Source organism: Macaca thibetana, chromosome 11 (genome assembly GCF_024542745.1).
Source record: "Macaca thibetana thibetana isolate TM-01 chromosome 11, ASM2454274v1, whole genome shotgun sequence".
Taxonomy (NCBI): domain Eukaryota; kingdom Metazoa; phylum Chordata; class Mammalia; order Primates; family Cercopithecidae; genus Macaca; species Macaca thibetana.
In genome coordinates this window covers 5118326-5133768 of record NC_065588.1, presented here as the reverse complement: position 1 = coordinate 5133768, position 15443 = coordinate 5118326, and the positions used below count along the sequence as shown (strand labels likewise).

Genomic DNA, 15443 nt, shown 5'->3' with positions numbered 1-15443 from the left:
CCAGTGCCGGGAGACCCAGCAAGACAGTCAGGGGTCTGATGCCCCTTTTCATCTTAGTGCCCTCCATACTCCAAGCTGACCATAAGGGCTAATACTACTGCTTCAGAGAGCATCCCACAGGGGCATCCGTGCCATAAACAGCCTGGACAAAGCTCACCCACCATTGTCTATGAGGCACCAAGGGGTGCACTGCAAAGACGTCGCCAAGCAAATCATGAGCTTTGCAGATTTCCTCTCACCCCAGTCAATGCGTTTGCTCTGACTTCAAAACCAGAAACAGACAGTGACAGACTATTTTTTAAAATGTCAGAAAACATATCAGCTGCAGAAAAACTAACACTTGCCTCAACAAGGTAACCTTTTATTTCCTGGGATTAAAAATAAAGAGAATAAATTATCAGAAGTATTCCTCCAATATCATTAAAATGCTTTTTGAAGAAAGTTACAAGAATTGTTTAAGGCGCACAGAAAAAGTCAGATTTGCCTTTCTTCAAGAACATTCTCTGCCCTAGACACAAAGCACCAATACCACATCCCGGAAAAGACAGAGGCTTGGAGACACAGGAACCAGAACAGCCCATACCAAGATCTCTGGCTCTAATATAAGTATCACAGAAAAACATCAGGACAACTCTTTCTTCCATAAATACAACATGTATCTTGAAAATATATCCAAAATATCTCTATCTAAACTACAGTACAAAAAGCCACTTACCAGGCATAAAAATAATATTTTCCCCTATACACAAATGTAATCATATGTAAAGCAAATTTGGAACACATGGATGGAGGAGTTACGTAATCTCTTGGGATCTGGGCTATTTAGAGTCATTTTTGTTTGGGTTATCCCTCTGCAGGGTATAGGAGACTGGCTACAAATACATCCATCTCACAGCGCTTACCATTTCAACAGCTCCTGCGTCATGGAATGTGGTACTTTTTAAAAATAGGTGACCCTTGGGTGTCATGGAAAGAAGAGAGAAAATGGGGGGATTGAGGGAGGGAGGAAAGGAGTGAAAGGAGAGGGGTAGACTGAGGTTACAGTGTGACTTCAAATACTCTGCGGTATAATGTAAATATCCATGTTCAGCAAGCCTTCCATTCCCTACCCCACTGCCACCAGTCTGCCTGAATCTCCTTTTACAAATCTGTTTCCCGGCTGGTGTCCAGGCAGAGGGCATAAAGGGACCTCCGCAAGTCCACGTTGCTCTTGGCCTTGACGTTACACTTCTCTAGGGGGCAGCTGCTCCTTCGGGCACTGTCTGCATTCTCCAGGGTCCCCCCGGCCTTGCAGAAGGATCCCCTGCTCCCGCTGGACTCCTGGACCTTCCGCTGGACTCCTCTGTCCAGCCCCGGCCCCTGGCTCTGAGGGCCCTGCTCTTCCTTAAGGACTGCCGGCTCCTCGTGGTCTGTCTCCCGGTGGTAGAAGTAGTTGAAGTTGGAGACAATGACGGGCACAGGCAGGGCAATGGTGAGGACCCCAGCGATGGCACACAGCGAGCCCACAATCTTGCCCCCCACGGTGATGGGCCTCATGTCCCCGTAGCCCACAGTGGTCATGGTGACCACTGCCCACCAGAAGGCATCAGGGATGCTAGAGAAATGGGTCCCCTGGTTGTCAGCCTCTGCAAAGTAGACGGCACTGGAGAAGAGGATGACCCCGATGAACAGGAAGAAGATGAGCAACCCCAGCTCCCTCATGGAGGCCTGCAAGGTCTTGCCCAGGATCTGCAGCCCCTTGGAGTGGCGGGAGAGCTTGAAGATGCGGAACACCCGGACCAGGCGGATGACTCTGAGGATGGCCAGGGACATGGCCTGCTGCCCATTCTGGCTGCCTCCTCCGCCCCCTGGCTGTTGCTCTGCCAGCTCGGTGCCCAGGGTGATGAAGTAAGGGAAGATGGCCACCACATCGATGATGTTCATGATGTTCCGGGAGAACCCTGCCTTGCTGGGGCAGGCGAAGAAGCGCACGAGCAGCTCGAAGGTGAACCAGATGACGCACGTGGTCTCCACGATGAAGAAGGGGTCGGCCAGGGTCCTGGGCAGGAGCGGTGCCACCGTAGGGCCAGAGGGCGGGGCCATGACCCCGCTGCCGTTGGTCCCAGGGGCGGGCGCGGGAGGCTGGTGGGGCGCTGGGGGGTGGCGGAGCAGCTCGCGTTCATCCCTGAACTCGGGCAGGGTCTCCAAGCAGAAGGTGATGATGGAGATGAGGATGACCAAGACCGAGACGATGGCGATGGCCCGCGCGGACCCAGAGCTCTCCGGATACTCGAAGATAAGCCACACCTGGCGCTGGAACTCGTTGCGGGGCAGGGGCTTCTCCTCTTCTTTAATGAAACCCTCATCCTCGCGGAAGCGCTCCATGGCCTCGTCCCCCAGCTGGTAGAAGCGGATCTCGTCCGCGAACACGTCCAGGGAGACGTTGACCGGCCTCCGCAGGCGGCCCCCCGACTGGTAGTAGTAGAGGATACCGTCGAAGCTGGGCCGGTTGCGGTCGAAGAAGTACTCGTTCCTCAGGGGGTCGAAGTAGCGCAGGCGCTTGGCAGGGTCGCCCAGGAGGGTGTTGGGGAACTGCGCCAGGGTGCCCAGCTGCGTCTCGAAGCGCAGCCCGGAGATGTTGATGTGGACGCGCTGGTGGTGCAGGGACGCCGTGCCCAGAGCCTGGTCCTCCACCGTGCCCAGGCCGGGGTCGCCTTCTTCCTCCTCGTCCTCGGGAGGCGGCCGTCGAGGCTGTGGCAGCTCCTTGGGCAGCGGAGGCAAGGGCCGCACTCCCGGGTCCGCGTCTCTCTGCGCGCCGCGCCCCTTTGGCGCCGGCTCCTTGGGCCCATCGCTGAGCCCAGCCGTCGGGGGACACTGGAGCTCTCCCCCTGTGGCCTGGCCGCAGCCTGCCCGGGCCTCATCGCCTCCTCTGACGGTCATGGCACCGCCGTTCTCCAGGGGCACCAGGGCGATCTCCATGGCGCGGGAGCAGCGGGCATGCTGCGCCCCAGCTGACCTGCTCCCGCGCCCTCTACTCACGCTCCCCGGGCACCTCCCGTCAGGCTCCGCTCCCGCGGTCGGCCGGCCCCTCTCTGGGGCGAGCTGGGGTTGCTGGCGCGATCCCCTCGCTTGGCCCTGACGTCAAGAAGCCGCTGCCCTGCTCTCTGCCTCTCTCTCTTCTGGCAGCCCGTTACCAAGCAGCCGAAAAGCCTCCTTCCAGCAGATGCAACCTTCAGCCGTCCCTCTCTGGCTGCGCTGCGCTTGGCCTCCACCCTCGGCGCCTCCCCCGCCTTCCCCTCTCCCTTCCCCCTCCTCCTGCTTCCCCTCCCCCTCCTCCCGCTTCGCCTCCCGGGTCTTGTGGCAGCCAGTGTCTCCCCGAAGGGCGCAGCTGGTGCCACTAGCAAGGGAAAGGAGGGGCTGAGAGGGGTGCAGCCCAGCGGAGGGAGGGAAGGAGTGGGGAGGATGGAGGAACAGGTTGTACCGAGAGCGCTGAAATTCCCAGGGCAACCAGATGAGAATAGCTCTGGATTTCGGTTCACCTGGGAACCCGCTGGAAGCCGAGTGGACTCCAGGGGGAACGAAGTGCCTTGGGCTAAAGGGAAGAGGCTTTGAGCTGAGTCGGAGTATGAGAGACAGAGACAGGAGACACCAGTCCTTTTTATTTTGGAGAAATAACGGTATTTCTTTGGGAAGAATTACAGAAGGGAGGGGGCCCACGTAGTTTCGGACCTTGAAATACATATATCAATGGAGAAGCATCTCTCTTCTCGTCTTCCTGCAGATCCACAAAAATGTACTAGAGGGTTGGAACCTTGCAGGATTCGCATGCCCTAGCCTGTTTCCAGTATGGACCCAGTGGCAGCCCAGGCAAGCAGCCTAGTCAGTAGATGGGCTGTCTGGTCTCAACCCAGCAGAACCCCTGCACCCTCTCCAACGAATCCCATTTGCAAAAACCACACCAGGGGAGGGGAGAAGAGATTTTTACAATCCTAGTGAGGGCTAATCCTGTCTGGTGAATCTTGGAGCTAACAACTGCATCTAGGTCCATGAAGGAGGCAGAGGGTGGAGGTGGCTTATGAGAGGGAGCCAGGGAGGCTGTCCAATCTCCAAGACTGGAGAAATCCCAAGAGTGGAATAATAACAACCAATACTTACTTGGCTGTTATTATGCACCAGCCCATTCTCAGCACTTCACAAATATTGTCTCTGCGTATTCCTACAGCAACCTGTTTTGTAAGTACTGTTATCATCACCATTTTACAAACGAAGAAACTGAGGCACAGAGAGATTGACAGACTCACCCAGGCTCACACAGTAGAAAGTGATGATGCTGGAACTCAAACTCAGACAATCAGAGTTTGGCCCTTGTCCCCTGTATTTCACTTCTCTATAGAAATGCATAATCCCTTTTCCTGATACAAGCACTCCCTCACTCCAACATCTGGCCTGAGAACTTTAGTTCCCTGCTGCAGGAGGCAGGAGGATGGCTGATATAACATATTAATCTTTCTAGGTTGGGACACTAGAGAATCTTCCCCTGCCCTGTGTCTACCCCTACACGGTTTTAGCAGGCATTGGTAACCAAGAGAAATCTGTTTCAAGGTGTGTGCCTGGAACTGCCAGACATAGTCTCCAGAAGTTTCTTGGTTTTAAATTATCATAAAGTGGCTGTGTTTTTGAATGTCTGTTTTCATTGTCTATTTTTATTTCTGTATATTGTTTCAGATTTATATGCGTGAAGTTAGGACCTCTTGTCAATGAATGTCTCTATCCACAGGGTGTGATTTGGAAACTTGGTCCTGGGTGCATGAGTGTGTGTTGCAATAGCAGGGCATAGACATACAAACTTGGGTCAAGGTTTGAGAAGTGTGTGTACATATGGCTTTTTAAGAGTTTATACGTGAAAATGGATGTGAATTTGGTGTACGTATTTTCATTGTGTGTGACTGTGCATATTGTTGGCTGTCTTTGCAGATGTGCATGAGTGAGGAAGGGCATGAATATGAAAATCAGTATGTGAGGCATCACTGTTGAACCACAGGGCCTTGCATTCCCTTTCCCCATATCTATGCTATCCCTGCTTCATCTCCAGTGGGCTTTTTTTCTTCTCTGGCTCTGAGATTGCCAGTTAGGATCAGGTATTTTCCTGGGGAGGCTGGGACTTACTGAGCTTGTCGACTGATTGATGCATCTTGTAAGTATAAGGATGCCATATTCGTTCACATGGGTTCTCCTCGGGCTCCCCAGAGGAAAGAGTTCTCTGGAGCTTGTCTTTCAGGGGCTTTCTGGGAGATTGTTCCCTGAAGAATAAGAGTACAACATAAACAGTCCAGGAAAAGCACAAAACCCAGGCCTCCTTTAATGTGGTATTTCCTTAAATCTGTTTCCCATGCATTTGCCAGTTCTTATAGGTTTCTTGCAAAATTACCTTCAGATGCCACATGTGGTAGCCATGGAGGTATACTGCTCAAGTCTCCCTTAAAGAAAGAACTTGCTTTTCAACTGCCAGAGTGCAGTTAGCTGACCGCCTCCAGCTGTTGTCACTTTCTGGCTCTGCCTCAGCTTTAGTGCAGGGGCCAAACTCCTTCAGGGTAGCTCTCTGAGCACAGCAGGGTTACAAAGACCATTTCTACCCAGTGCAGATTTCCACTAATGGGCAATCTTTGCTCTGCATTTCCCCAACAGATTGGCCAAGACTTTGAAAGATCTGCATTGCACTCTGAGACTCTTTCTGTCCAACCCCTCTTCCTCCCCTCTTTCCTTTCACAAGTGCCAGATCAGCATCATAATCTGAATGTTTTCCCTAATGAACTCTTCTTCCTATCACTTTTATCTTTCTTTATTATTTCCCAGTAAACCTCTTATACTCCTAACTCAATCTTTGTCTTCTTCCCAGAGCACTCATTATATAACTGAAAGCTGCCTTCTTTACTGTCTATCTAATCCTACGAGGTTAACTCTTTTATAGCAGTGCTTAATGTGCACCATTACCTGAGGATTTTGTTAACATGCAGACTCTGAACCAGGGTAGGGCTTAGAGTGCATTTCACACAGCACCCAAGTGATACTGATGCACCTGTCTAGAGATCACATTCCCATAAGAATAGATTTTTATCTCTATGTATGTATGTATGTATGTATGTATGTATGTATGTATGTATCTAGCTATCTAGCTATTGTGTCTACGAATGGTATCTACCACAGTATATATATCTATCCATCAATCTATCTGTCTATTTACCTACCTACCTTTCTAGCTAGCTACTCTCTAGTTACCTATTTATCAATTTATAAGTGATAGGTAGGTAGATGAGAGAGAGGGAGGGAGCTAACAGAGAGATAGAGATATTTTGAAATCAAGAAACATTTTTTATTGATCTTTGATTTTCTTTACAACACCAAACATGGTGCCATGTCCATATTATGTGTTTTGCTAAATATGTACTGAACGCAGTTGAACTGGGGGAAAGAAATTCAGCTGTTGGAGCAGGGAGGGAGGGGAAAGCTGGGGATAGGAACTGAAAGGTGGTTTCTGAGATTAGCTAAGTACGCAAAGTGGTTGTGGAGACGGGACCTAACCATCTGAAGACTTATCACCATGTGTTCAGGCTACATACCACTGTATTATCACAGACCACTCCAACTTTGTGGGCAAAAGCAACAATTTCATATTTCGGACTGTATAGTTTAATTTTTTGTGGTTGAGACCCGAGATGACTATAGCTGTGTTTATTGTATGAGTAACACAGAACAAAGACACCTGCTGGATTTTCATCTAGGTCAGGGAAAACTTTCCCCATTGGACAGCATTTAAAGGGACAGAGGGAGGCAAAAAATATGCCACTAGTCTCTCTGTCAAACATTGATTTTACTCCTCTGTGGTGCAGGGGGTTCATAGAGGCAGGAAGCCAAATGTGAGGAGAGGATCCTAGCAGTAGCCATGTCTGACACATCCTGCCAGCCAGGTGAAGATTCTAGCCAGTCTGTCCAAGTCTTAGGGCTCAGGCCCCCCTGCTCCTTTCTTTCGAGAGGAAGAGAGGTTGCTGCTGAAAGGACCACATCTCTAATGAAAGGACCACATCTCTAAAGCATCTCTAGCCAGCTCCGGCAGGGTGCCACCAGGAACCCAGGCACAGCCCAGAGAGCTTGAGGAAGAGAAGTGCACTCGGAGTGCTTTTCCAGCTTCTTTTTCATTCCTCTGGTGAACCAGTTTTTCCAACTTACCCCAATTACACCTGTGCCTGACCTCCCCGAGTTTTCCCTCCATTAAAAAAGAAAATTGAACAAAACCAGCATTGTATCTTCTCCACGAGGGATGCTGTCACCCCCAGATTAGAGAAAACGTGTTTTCTCCAACTTCCCCACAATTCCTTGGCCAGCATCTCTCATCATCTAAAGCATTTAAAGGGACAGAGGGAGGCAAAATATGCCACTAGTCTTACTGTCAGACATTGATTTTCCTCCTCTGTGGTGCGGGGGGTTCATAGGTGCAGGAAGCATCTATGTGTTAGTCATATAATAAACAGAGCTATTGTCACCTCGCGTCTCAACATGGAGGCATTGGAAATGAGAAACAAGGGCTCAGGACTTCTTAGGCTGGACCAGCAAGAGCCAAAGAGAAGACAGCTTGGTGAAAATAAACCATACTAAGGCACCTTTCTTTAAAAATAAATTAATACATACACAAATAAATAAGGAGAACTTGATTCACAGGTCCTTGGTAGCCTGGGTCTTACTGCCAAATATTACAGAGTCTATAAATCCATGGTACATCACTATTCCATAATCCATGGCAAAGAAGGATTGTCAAGCAATAATTGCTAATAGTGTATTAATCAGCAAAAAACTGAAGCTGTCTCTCACCTAATTCTCTATCCTGGATGCGTTCGCCTTGTAGATCTTCAGTAAAAAAAAAAAAAAAAAACACTTTAATGAGGGGGGCAGCTGTTTTCCCTTCCCTCCCCTTCCCTTCTCACTGGCCCCTTAATCCAACACCTTGGGAAGGAAACCCTGGAAGTGACCTTCCTTTCCTGTTTGATGGAAGCGACAAAGATGGAGTAAAACAAAACACACAAACAAAACATGCACGCCTGTGCTGGGGCGGGGGAGCTGGTCACTTGCATGTTAAGAGATGGAAGCAGGAGCGGGAGGAGGGGCAGGAATGAGGCAGAGGGTTGGGGGAGAGCAGGAGATTATGCTTAAATCGACCCAGATCCTGACAGAGACCTCCAAGGGCTACTAGGATTTCCTGTTTAGAAAGATTAATATGAGAGCCCATTCACACAAATCAAGGCTCCCATCTGGCGCTTGATTTCTTCTTTTCCTTCCCCCGCCCCCATCTAGATATAATCCAGGAATAAATTCATTAATGGATTCATTAAATCCATTGCATTTTCAAAGGCCAGACATAGAAAATAAAGCATCCTAAACACACAGGGGCTGGGGGTTCAAGGGACAGCTTGCCCTGTGAGTGCTGCTCTTCTCTCTCTCCTTCCCTTCCCTTCCCTCCTCCACGGGCAGGTTGGTGGGTTACAGGTGCATGGTCACCCGCTCTCAGTCTCTCTTTTTCTCTTGTCCGTCTTTTCCTCCCTCAGACATCTCAAAGGTTTCTACTCCCATAACATGAAAACCTAACTGTGAAGTTACGAACCAATGGCTTCGTTTGTAGTTTAGGGCTAGAAGTGTTTGAATTGTTTTCTGTGTTCTCAAGAACAGATGCATCCGTTATTTTCTACCTCTCTGTTTAGGCGCCCAGACCAAGGAAGGCATTCACTGACTACTTTTGAATATAAAGTATATTCAGTCGAATATATGTCTTTTCTGGCTAGATTATTGTCCACATTGTATAAAGATATATTTATGAATTTAACTTATGTATCAAGACATAGTTTTTAAATTACCTTATTTTAAAAATGTAAGACAGTTTTATTATTATGTAAGCAACATCCCTTCTAAAGCTGGAAAAATCATGTGGTCACTACACAATTCCTGCAGTTCAGGCGGACAAAGATGTGCGTAACATTAGCCTTTGCACCCATTTTTCCCAATGTCCTATCAAAATAAGTTATCTTTATTTCGATTTGACAAAACGTTGGTTTAGTCATGGAATGGGATTAAGGTTCCACTATGGTTTTGATGTAACTGGACCTGGAGGCTGGGATGCAATGGCTTCCAAAGGCTTGCTACTCAAAATGCAGTCCATGGACCAGCAGTGTCAAGGTCACCTGTAAATGTGTCAGAAATGCAAGTTCTTAATCCCCTCGTCAGACCTATTGAATTAGAACATCTGGAGACAGAGCCCAGGAATTTGTTTCCAGAAGTTCTCTGGGTGATTTTGATGCCTGTCAAAGTTTCAGAACACCTGCTCTACAGGGCTGATTCTTTCACTGGATGCCATGGTGCATAAGGAATTCTGGGGCTGGGAGATAAATTCTCTTACGTAAGAGCTTGGGATCTGGACTGGGGTAGACCTAGCCAGAGTTCCAGCAATATGCCTTACTCATGTGACACTCAGCCTCTCTACGACTCAGTTTCTCTATCTGTAAAATGGGCACTAATAGTACCCACCTCTTGTAATTGCTCTAAGTATTAAAGCTGTGATGGAATATAAGTACTCAATTATTATACTTAGTATTGTTAATGCTAGTTAGTTAGTCTGTGCAATTTGGCAGCTGACAAGTACATGCACAGTCCCCAGATTATCTGCATAATTGTCTATAGTGACCATTGGGGTAATTAGTGGCCTCTATCTTTGTTGACACGATAATGTGGCCATGATCTTCTAGCTTAGTGGAAAGTGAGGCAAACTGTTTCCCTGGGTCTTAGCCTCAGCAAGGCAGATACCCTAAGTGGTAGGTGTCAGAGTAAGAGACCCTCATCATCTGGTCCAGGCCTTCCTGGTAATGTCAGTTTTCTAATTGCTGCTGTAACAAACTGACACAAACTTAGTAGCTTAAAACAACACGAAATTTTTATCTTGCTATTCTGGAGGTCGTAAATCCAAAACAGGTCTCTCCGGGCTAAATTCAAGGTGTCAGCAGGGCTGGTTCCTTTGGGAGACTTCAGGGGAGAATCTGTGTCTTTACCTTTTCCAGCTTCCAGAGGTCACCCATATTCCTTGGCTTATGGCCCCCTCCTCCATCATCAAAGCCAGTGACTGTATCACTCTGATCTCTGCTTCCTTTGTCACCTCTTCTTCTCTGAGTCTCCAGCCTCCCTCTTCCCACTTTTAAGAACTCTTGTGATTACATTGGTTCTACCTGTATAGTTCAAGATAATTTCCATTTTAAGATCCTTATTTTAATTACATCTGCCAAATCCCTTCTGCCATGTGGTAATATGTCCACATGTTCCAGGCATCAGGATGTGGACATCTTTGGAGGACCCTTATTCTGCTACTACACTGTTTTTTTGTCCCTCCTAAGTGTGCAGGGAGACTCATAGGATGCGACTTCCAGAGACACAAGAGACCTAAGAGATCAGCTAGTCAAATCATCAGATTTTACTGTCTGCAAACATTTGGAGATGGCTCTTGAGAAACAACAGAGGCTGAACAACCTAAGACCCTAGCTTAACACCCAGATCTGTGGAGTCCAGTGGTCTTACCAGCAGGCAAACTCTCTGATGCTGAGTAAAAGCCCCCAAGCAGCCAATAGTATCAAGTCATAAAAATTTAAATCCAGACTTCCAGGAAGATGAAAGGTGATACGGAAGACTGAGTCATGCCACAGGGTGCCTGTCTCCCGGTCTGTGAAGGAAGAGTTTATCGTGTTTCCTTATTCTCTGGAAGCTGTCTTTCTACTCCTGAGGTCCGGTGCATGCACGGGATATTTGCAAATTGAAAGCCTGGTCTCTCATTAATCACCGCCACTTCTCATGGAGCAAGAGGCAGTGTGATTTCTCACACATAGCAATCATTTCTTTCCCTGATAAAGACAGTAATCTGGGGAAGGGCAATTATCTCAGCAGAATTACCAATCTTGCAGCGTGTCTGAAAGCACACGGTGTTCATTTGCTGCTATTTTAATGTCTGCCATCTTCCTAGTTCCTCCCCAGCCCAACGCTGAAACCCCCACCCTCCCACCCTCTTTCTTTTCTTTTTTTTTTTTTTTTTTTTACTAATCTTGGGAAATAACTTCCTTATTTGTAGCGGACCAATGCCAATTGTGGGAATATGATATTGAAGATCGTGATAAGGACTCTCACACTCTCAGCTGAGGCTTGGCCACCACGCATTGCATTTTTCAACTGAGCTTCAAAGCTTTTGTCTTTGCCGACAAAGAAATGACTGGCAAATGCCCCTACGGCTGACTTTGTGAAGGACGTGGTGACTCTCAGCTCCCTGGTATTACTCTACTAAACTGGATAACACTGAAAACCAGTTACCAAGTGGTGAAGGCTGCTTTCCTAGGGCCCAGGAATAAAGCAAAACTGCACTGTGTGTGTTTTTGTGTGTGTGTGTGTGTGTGTGTGTGTCTGTTTATGTTTGGGCTGAGCTGAGGAAGGCCTGGCTGCTAACATCCTCTCTGGGCAGTGTAATAAGCACTACATCGGGAGGCAGAAAACGATGGTTGAGTCCCACTGTACACCTCTGACCACTACCTACGTGGTTTGAGCAACTAATTTAGCCTGTCTAATGTTTTAACCTATAAAATGAGAAATACAACATTGAGCTCATGGTTACAATAGGGTTCGTGTAAAATAAACTGCATTTAAACTGGGGCCCATTCTGTCATCATAATAGTTAACATTTCTTGAGCTGATGTTAAATGCCCAACCTTGAACTATATCTTTCACATACCCCACAATGCCGCATCCTCAAAACAGCCCGAAGGAGTAGCTGTTACTGTTAATTCTAGTGTATAGATATGGAAACTGACTAATGCAGGTAAACGAATTCTCGAAGGTGTCTTGAGTAGTAAACGGTGGAGCCCTGGTGGCTGCTGGTCACTGCTATGCCATTATTGGGGCGTCTCCTCTGAAGAACTGTACAGCAGAGGATGTTTTTCACTGGGGTCCTCCTGCTAACTCTCCATACCCTTTTCCCACCCTGGCCTTACTTACATCAAGTACTATTCAAGGCCATTTGGAGAAAAGCCAATGACAAGGTATGAATGGCTGATAGTCCTGAAGAGTTCCCATGACATTGCTTGTTCATACATAAGAAACTCTAAAAGGTGGAATGCTTTACATCTTGTCAAACCCAAGTGACTTCAAGAGGCAGAGGTTTCAGATCTGATCGTCTATGTGACTTCTGATGGGGGAGTAGCCTATCGGCTCCTCAGCCAACCAAGACAGCTCCACCTGCTGCCCCCTGGCTTCTGTCTCAGATCTGTGCAGTCTTGTTGAGATCGGAAGGAGTGAGGTGAGAAGGAAGCTGTTGAGAGGAAAGTTAAGGCCACCAGGACTCAGGTGTGGAACATCAGAGGTTTGATTTTCAATCTCAAAGGAAGGAGCCTTTGTGGAGGCCATTAGCACTTTAGAAACACTGGAAATAAAGAAGGGTTTGCTTTTTGAGACAGAACTGATAGTCACCAGAAGCCGCAGCTGGCCCATGCCAGCTTTCGCCTCATTATGGACATTTATAAAGATTCAGGATCTCCCAGGGCCTTCCTTTGGGGGAACTCTGAGCCCCTGAGCCCATCATCGTCTCGGCATTCGAAGGAAGGAGGAGACAGGCTAGGATGAGAAGTCCGAATCTCTGAAGGAAAGGGCAGCAGTACATGGTGATGGGTGTGAAATCTGACTCTGCCAAACTTTCTGACTGTGTGACCTTGGGCAAAACACTTAGCTTCCCTGTCCCTTCATTTCCTTCTCTGTAAAATGGCAGTAATCCTATTACTACTATATTAACAGTAGTAATATAACAGAGTTGCTGTAAACATTGAATTAGTTAATATTTGTAAACTGCTCAGACCAGTGTCTGGCACACAACAGGCCCTATGTGTTTATTAATAAATGAAATTTTAAAGATAGATTTCATGCCAGGAAGAGGGCCCAACACATTCCTCTTTAGAAAGACTATAAATAGAGTCAACCAAAGGACGCAGGAATTTCCTGTGAGTTAGGAAACTGTAGGGGCTATGCAGTCAGGCAGAGGGAAAGATTGCAAGCTTTGGAGTGGAAAAATCTGGATTTGAATCCCGTGACCCTATTTATGCTCTGTGTTACCTAGAGCAAGTCCTGTAACTTCTCTGAGCCTCACATCTCTCATTTGTAAGAGGAGAAGATGGCATCTAACCCTCCAGGTTATCACCCAGATTGATGATACGTGAAAAGTAACTGGGACCCCACAAACCCCAGTCACAGTTGGCTCTGTTACCATTATTCTTATCATTGTCCATCTGCCGAGTAGGAAAACTCAGGAAGGCCACGTAACCTTTGTCAGCTACTCTCTCCACTCCAGTTTTCATGCAGGTACACATACTGCCTCAGGACAGCTTTCCTCTTTTTTTTTGAAACAGAGTCACCCAGGCAGGAGTGCAGTGGCGCCATCTCGGATCACAGAAACCTTGGCTTCCCGGTTCAAGCGATTCTCTTGCCTCAGCTTCCCGAGTAGCTGGGACTACAGGCGTATGCCATGACGCCCAGCTAATTTTTTGTATTTTTAGTAGAGACGAGGTTTCACCATGTTAGCCAGGATGATCTCGATCTCCTGACCTTGTGATCCACCTGCCTCGGCCTCCAAAGTGCTGGGATTACAGGCGTGAGCCACCATGCCCAGCTCGTTATTATTATTATTATTTTTTTTTTTTTCTTAAGAGATGAGGTCTCATTCTTGTTGCCCAGGCTGAACTGCGGTGGTCTTGTCCCCATTTCTTACTCCAGGTTTCCAATGACTCTTTGAAGTTGTGTATGTTGCAAGGAGGCTGTATTGGTCAGGGTGCCAACAGAAACGCAGAACCTCTAAGAGGTATACATAGTAAATAATCAGTTACAGGCACTTGACCCTATGCAATCATGCTGGTTGAGAGTCTCTACAAGGCTACTGTCTTTCTGTCGGATGCTGGAACACCGGGGCCCCAGGGAAGGCATCAATAACGTGGGAGAAGGCAAAGACAAGCTGGGCCCCTCAGGGCAGAATGGAGCCCATATCTGTGTCCTCACTGCCTCCAGCCTTGATGATGCGCTTGTCCTAAAGGGGAAGGTGGTTCCCTGTGCCCTGGAGCTAAAACGCATACCTGGTCCGGGAGTCAGAGAAGCTGGCGAAGGAGTCAGGGAAAAGCAGAACGTGTACAGGCCCACCTGCTACCAGCCCTAGGGCATGAGTCACAAATGAGTGACAATGTACCTGAGTTGCAGAAGCACCTGCCCCACCTTCTGACAGTGAAAAATAACGCAGCTGCTGCTTCACTTTTTTCCTTCAAATTTCAAGCAAAAAATGTCTCTTATTCCCCACTCTAACTTGGAACATGCAGGGAAAGGAATTCTGGGAAACATATTTCAGGCTGGCCCACTTGACACGTTACAAAGCCGCCACAGCAATTGTTTAAAAACCTAGATGAACCCCTTACAGTGAGTTCACATATTCACAAGCCGCAAGGTTCTCAACTCTAATATAAAAATGTAACCTTTTTATAACTGCTTCATCTATTTTGTGCCACATTCAATCCCTGCAAAGGCATTTCAAAGACAGAGGCTGGATAGTGTATACTGAGGTACTAGCCACACACATTTAGGTGTCTAATTGAAGTGTAACAGTGATTTTTTTTAGGGAACATGTAGGAAATGTATTTCTACACTAGGCTAAGAATCCTTGCTATCTGAGGCAGGCCCTAAAAGGCATCAGAATTCACAACAGAGGGGAGGAGAAAGTTATAAACATCATCTGTGACCTTGTGACCAGTTGTAGAAACCAGCTAACGGTGGAGCAAAAGGGCCAGGAGGTACCGATAATGAGGAATGAGTTACAGAAATGTGACTGTAGGCAATTGTGGAGACTGCCGGATGGTCTTTAGAAGGCTACTGTCTTCAGATCTGGTGCTGGAGCTCTGAAAGATGCACCTGTGTTTCCTTTTTGGCTCTTTGAGAATCTGAATATGCATACGTACCGTTTTCTCTTCCTCTTTTAAAAGTAGTGTGTTTTTACCTTTCTTTCCTCTGCATCTTCTCTCTTTTCCCCTCTTCTCATTCTGATCCCATCTTGATATTTTGCAACCAGAGGACTGAATGGTAAGTTTGATTGCCACAGAAGCACTCTATTTGTAAAAGAAGGAGGGGAGGCGAAGACACAGGATGGTGGTAGATAGCAGAATATAGAAGCCTAATATCATTTTTTTTAGTAGGATGAGTTACATTACAAGCTAGGATTCAGTTCCAGGGTGTGTGAATTTCCCTATAAGAAGAAATTCTTTTCATCTTGACCCGGTCCATTAGGACACAGAGCCCCAGATAGGGTGTCAAGAAGACGAGGTACCAGCCCTAGCTCTGTCACTATATTAATTCTTGACAAGTCTCTTCATTGA

At 47.4% G+C, this 15443-nt stretch overlaps 1 protein-coding gene across 1 annotated transcript; it reads right to left on the bottom strand.

Moving 5' to 3' along the window:
- Window positions 1–340: 340 nt before the first annotated feature.
- Window positions 341–3207, bottom strand: KCNA5 (potassium voltage-gated channel subfamily A member 5). The gene has a single exon (XM_050747433.1). The coding sequence runs from the start codon at window positions 2956–2958 to the stop codon at window positions 1141–1143; it is 1818 nt and encodes a 605-aa protein (XP_050603390.1). The 5' UTR covers window positions 2959–3207; the 3' UTR covers window positions 341–1140.
- Window positions 3208–15443: the final 12236 nt, after the last annotated feature.

Excerpts from the sequence above, each read along its gene's own strand:
- KCNA5 (XM_050747433.1), bottom strand. The coding sequence starts at position 2,958 with ATGGAGATCGCCCTGGTGCCCCTGGAGAACGGCGGTGCCATGACCGTC.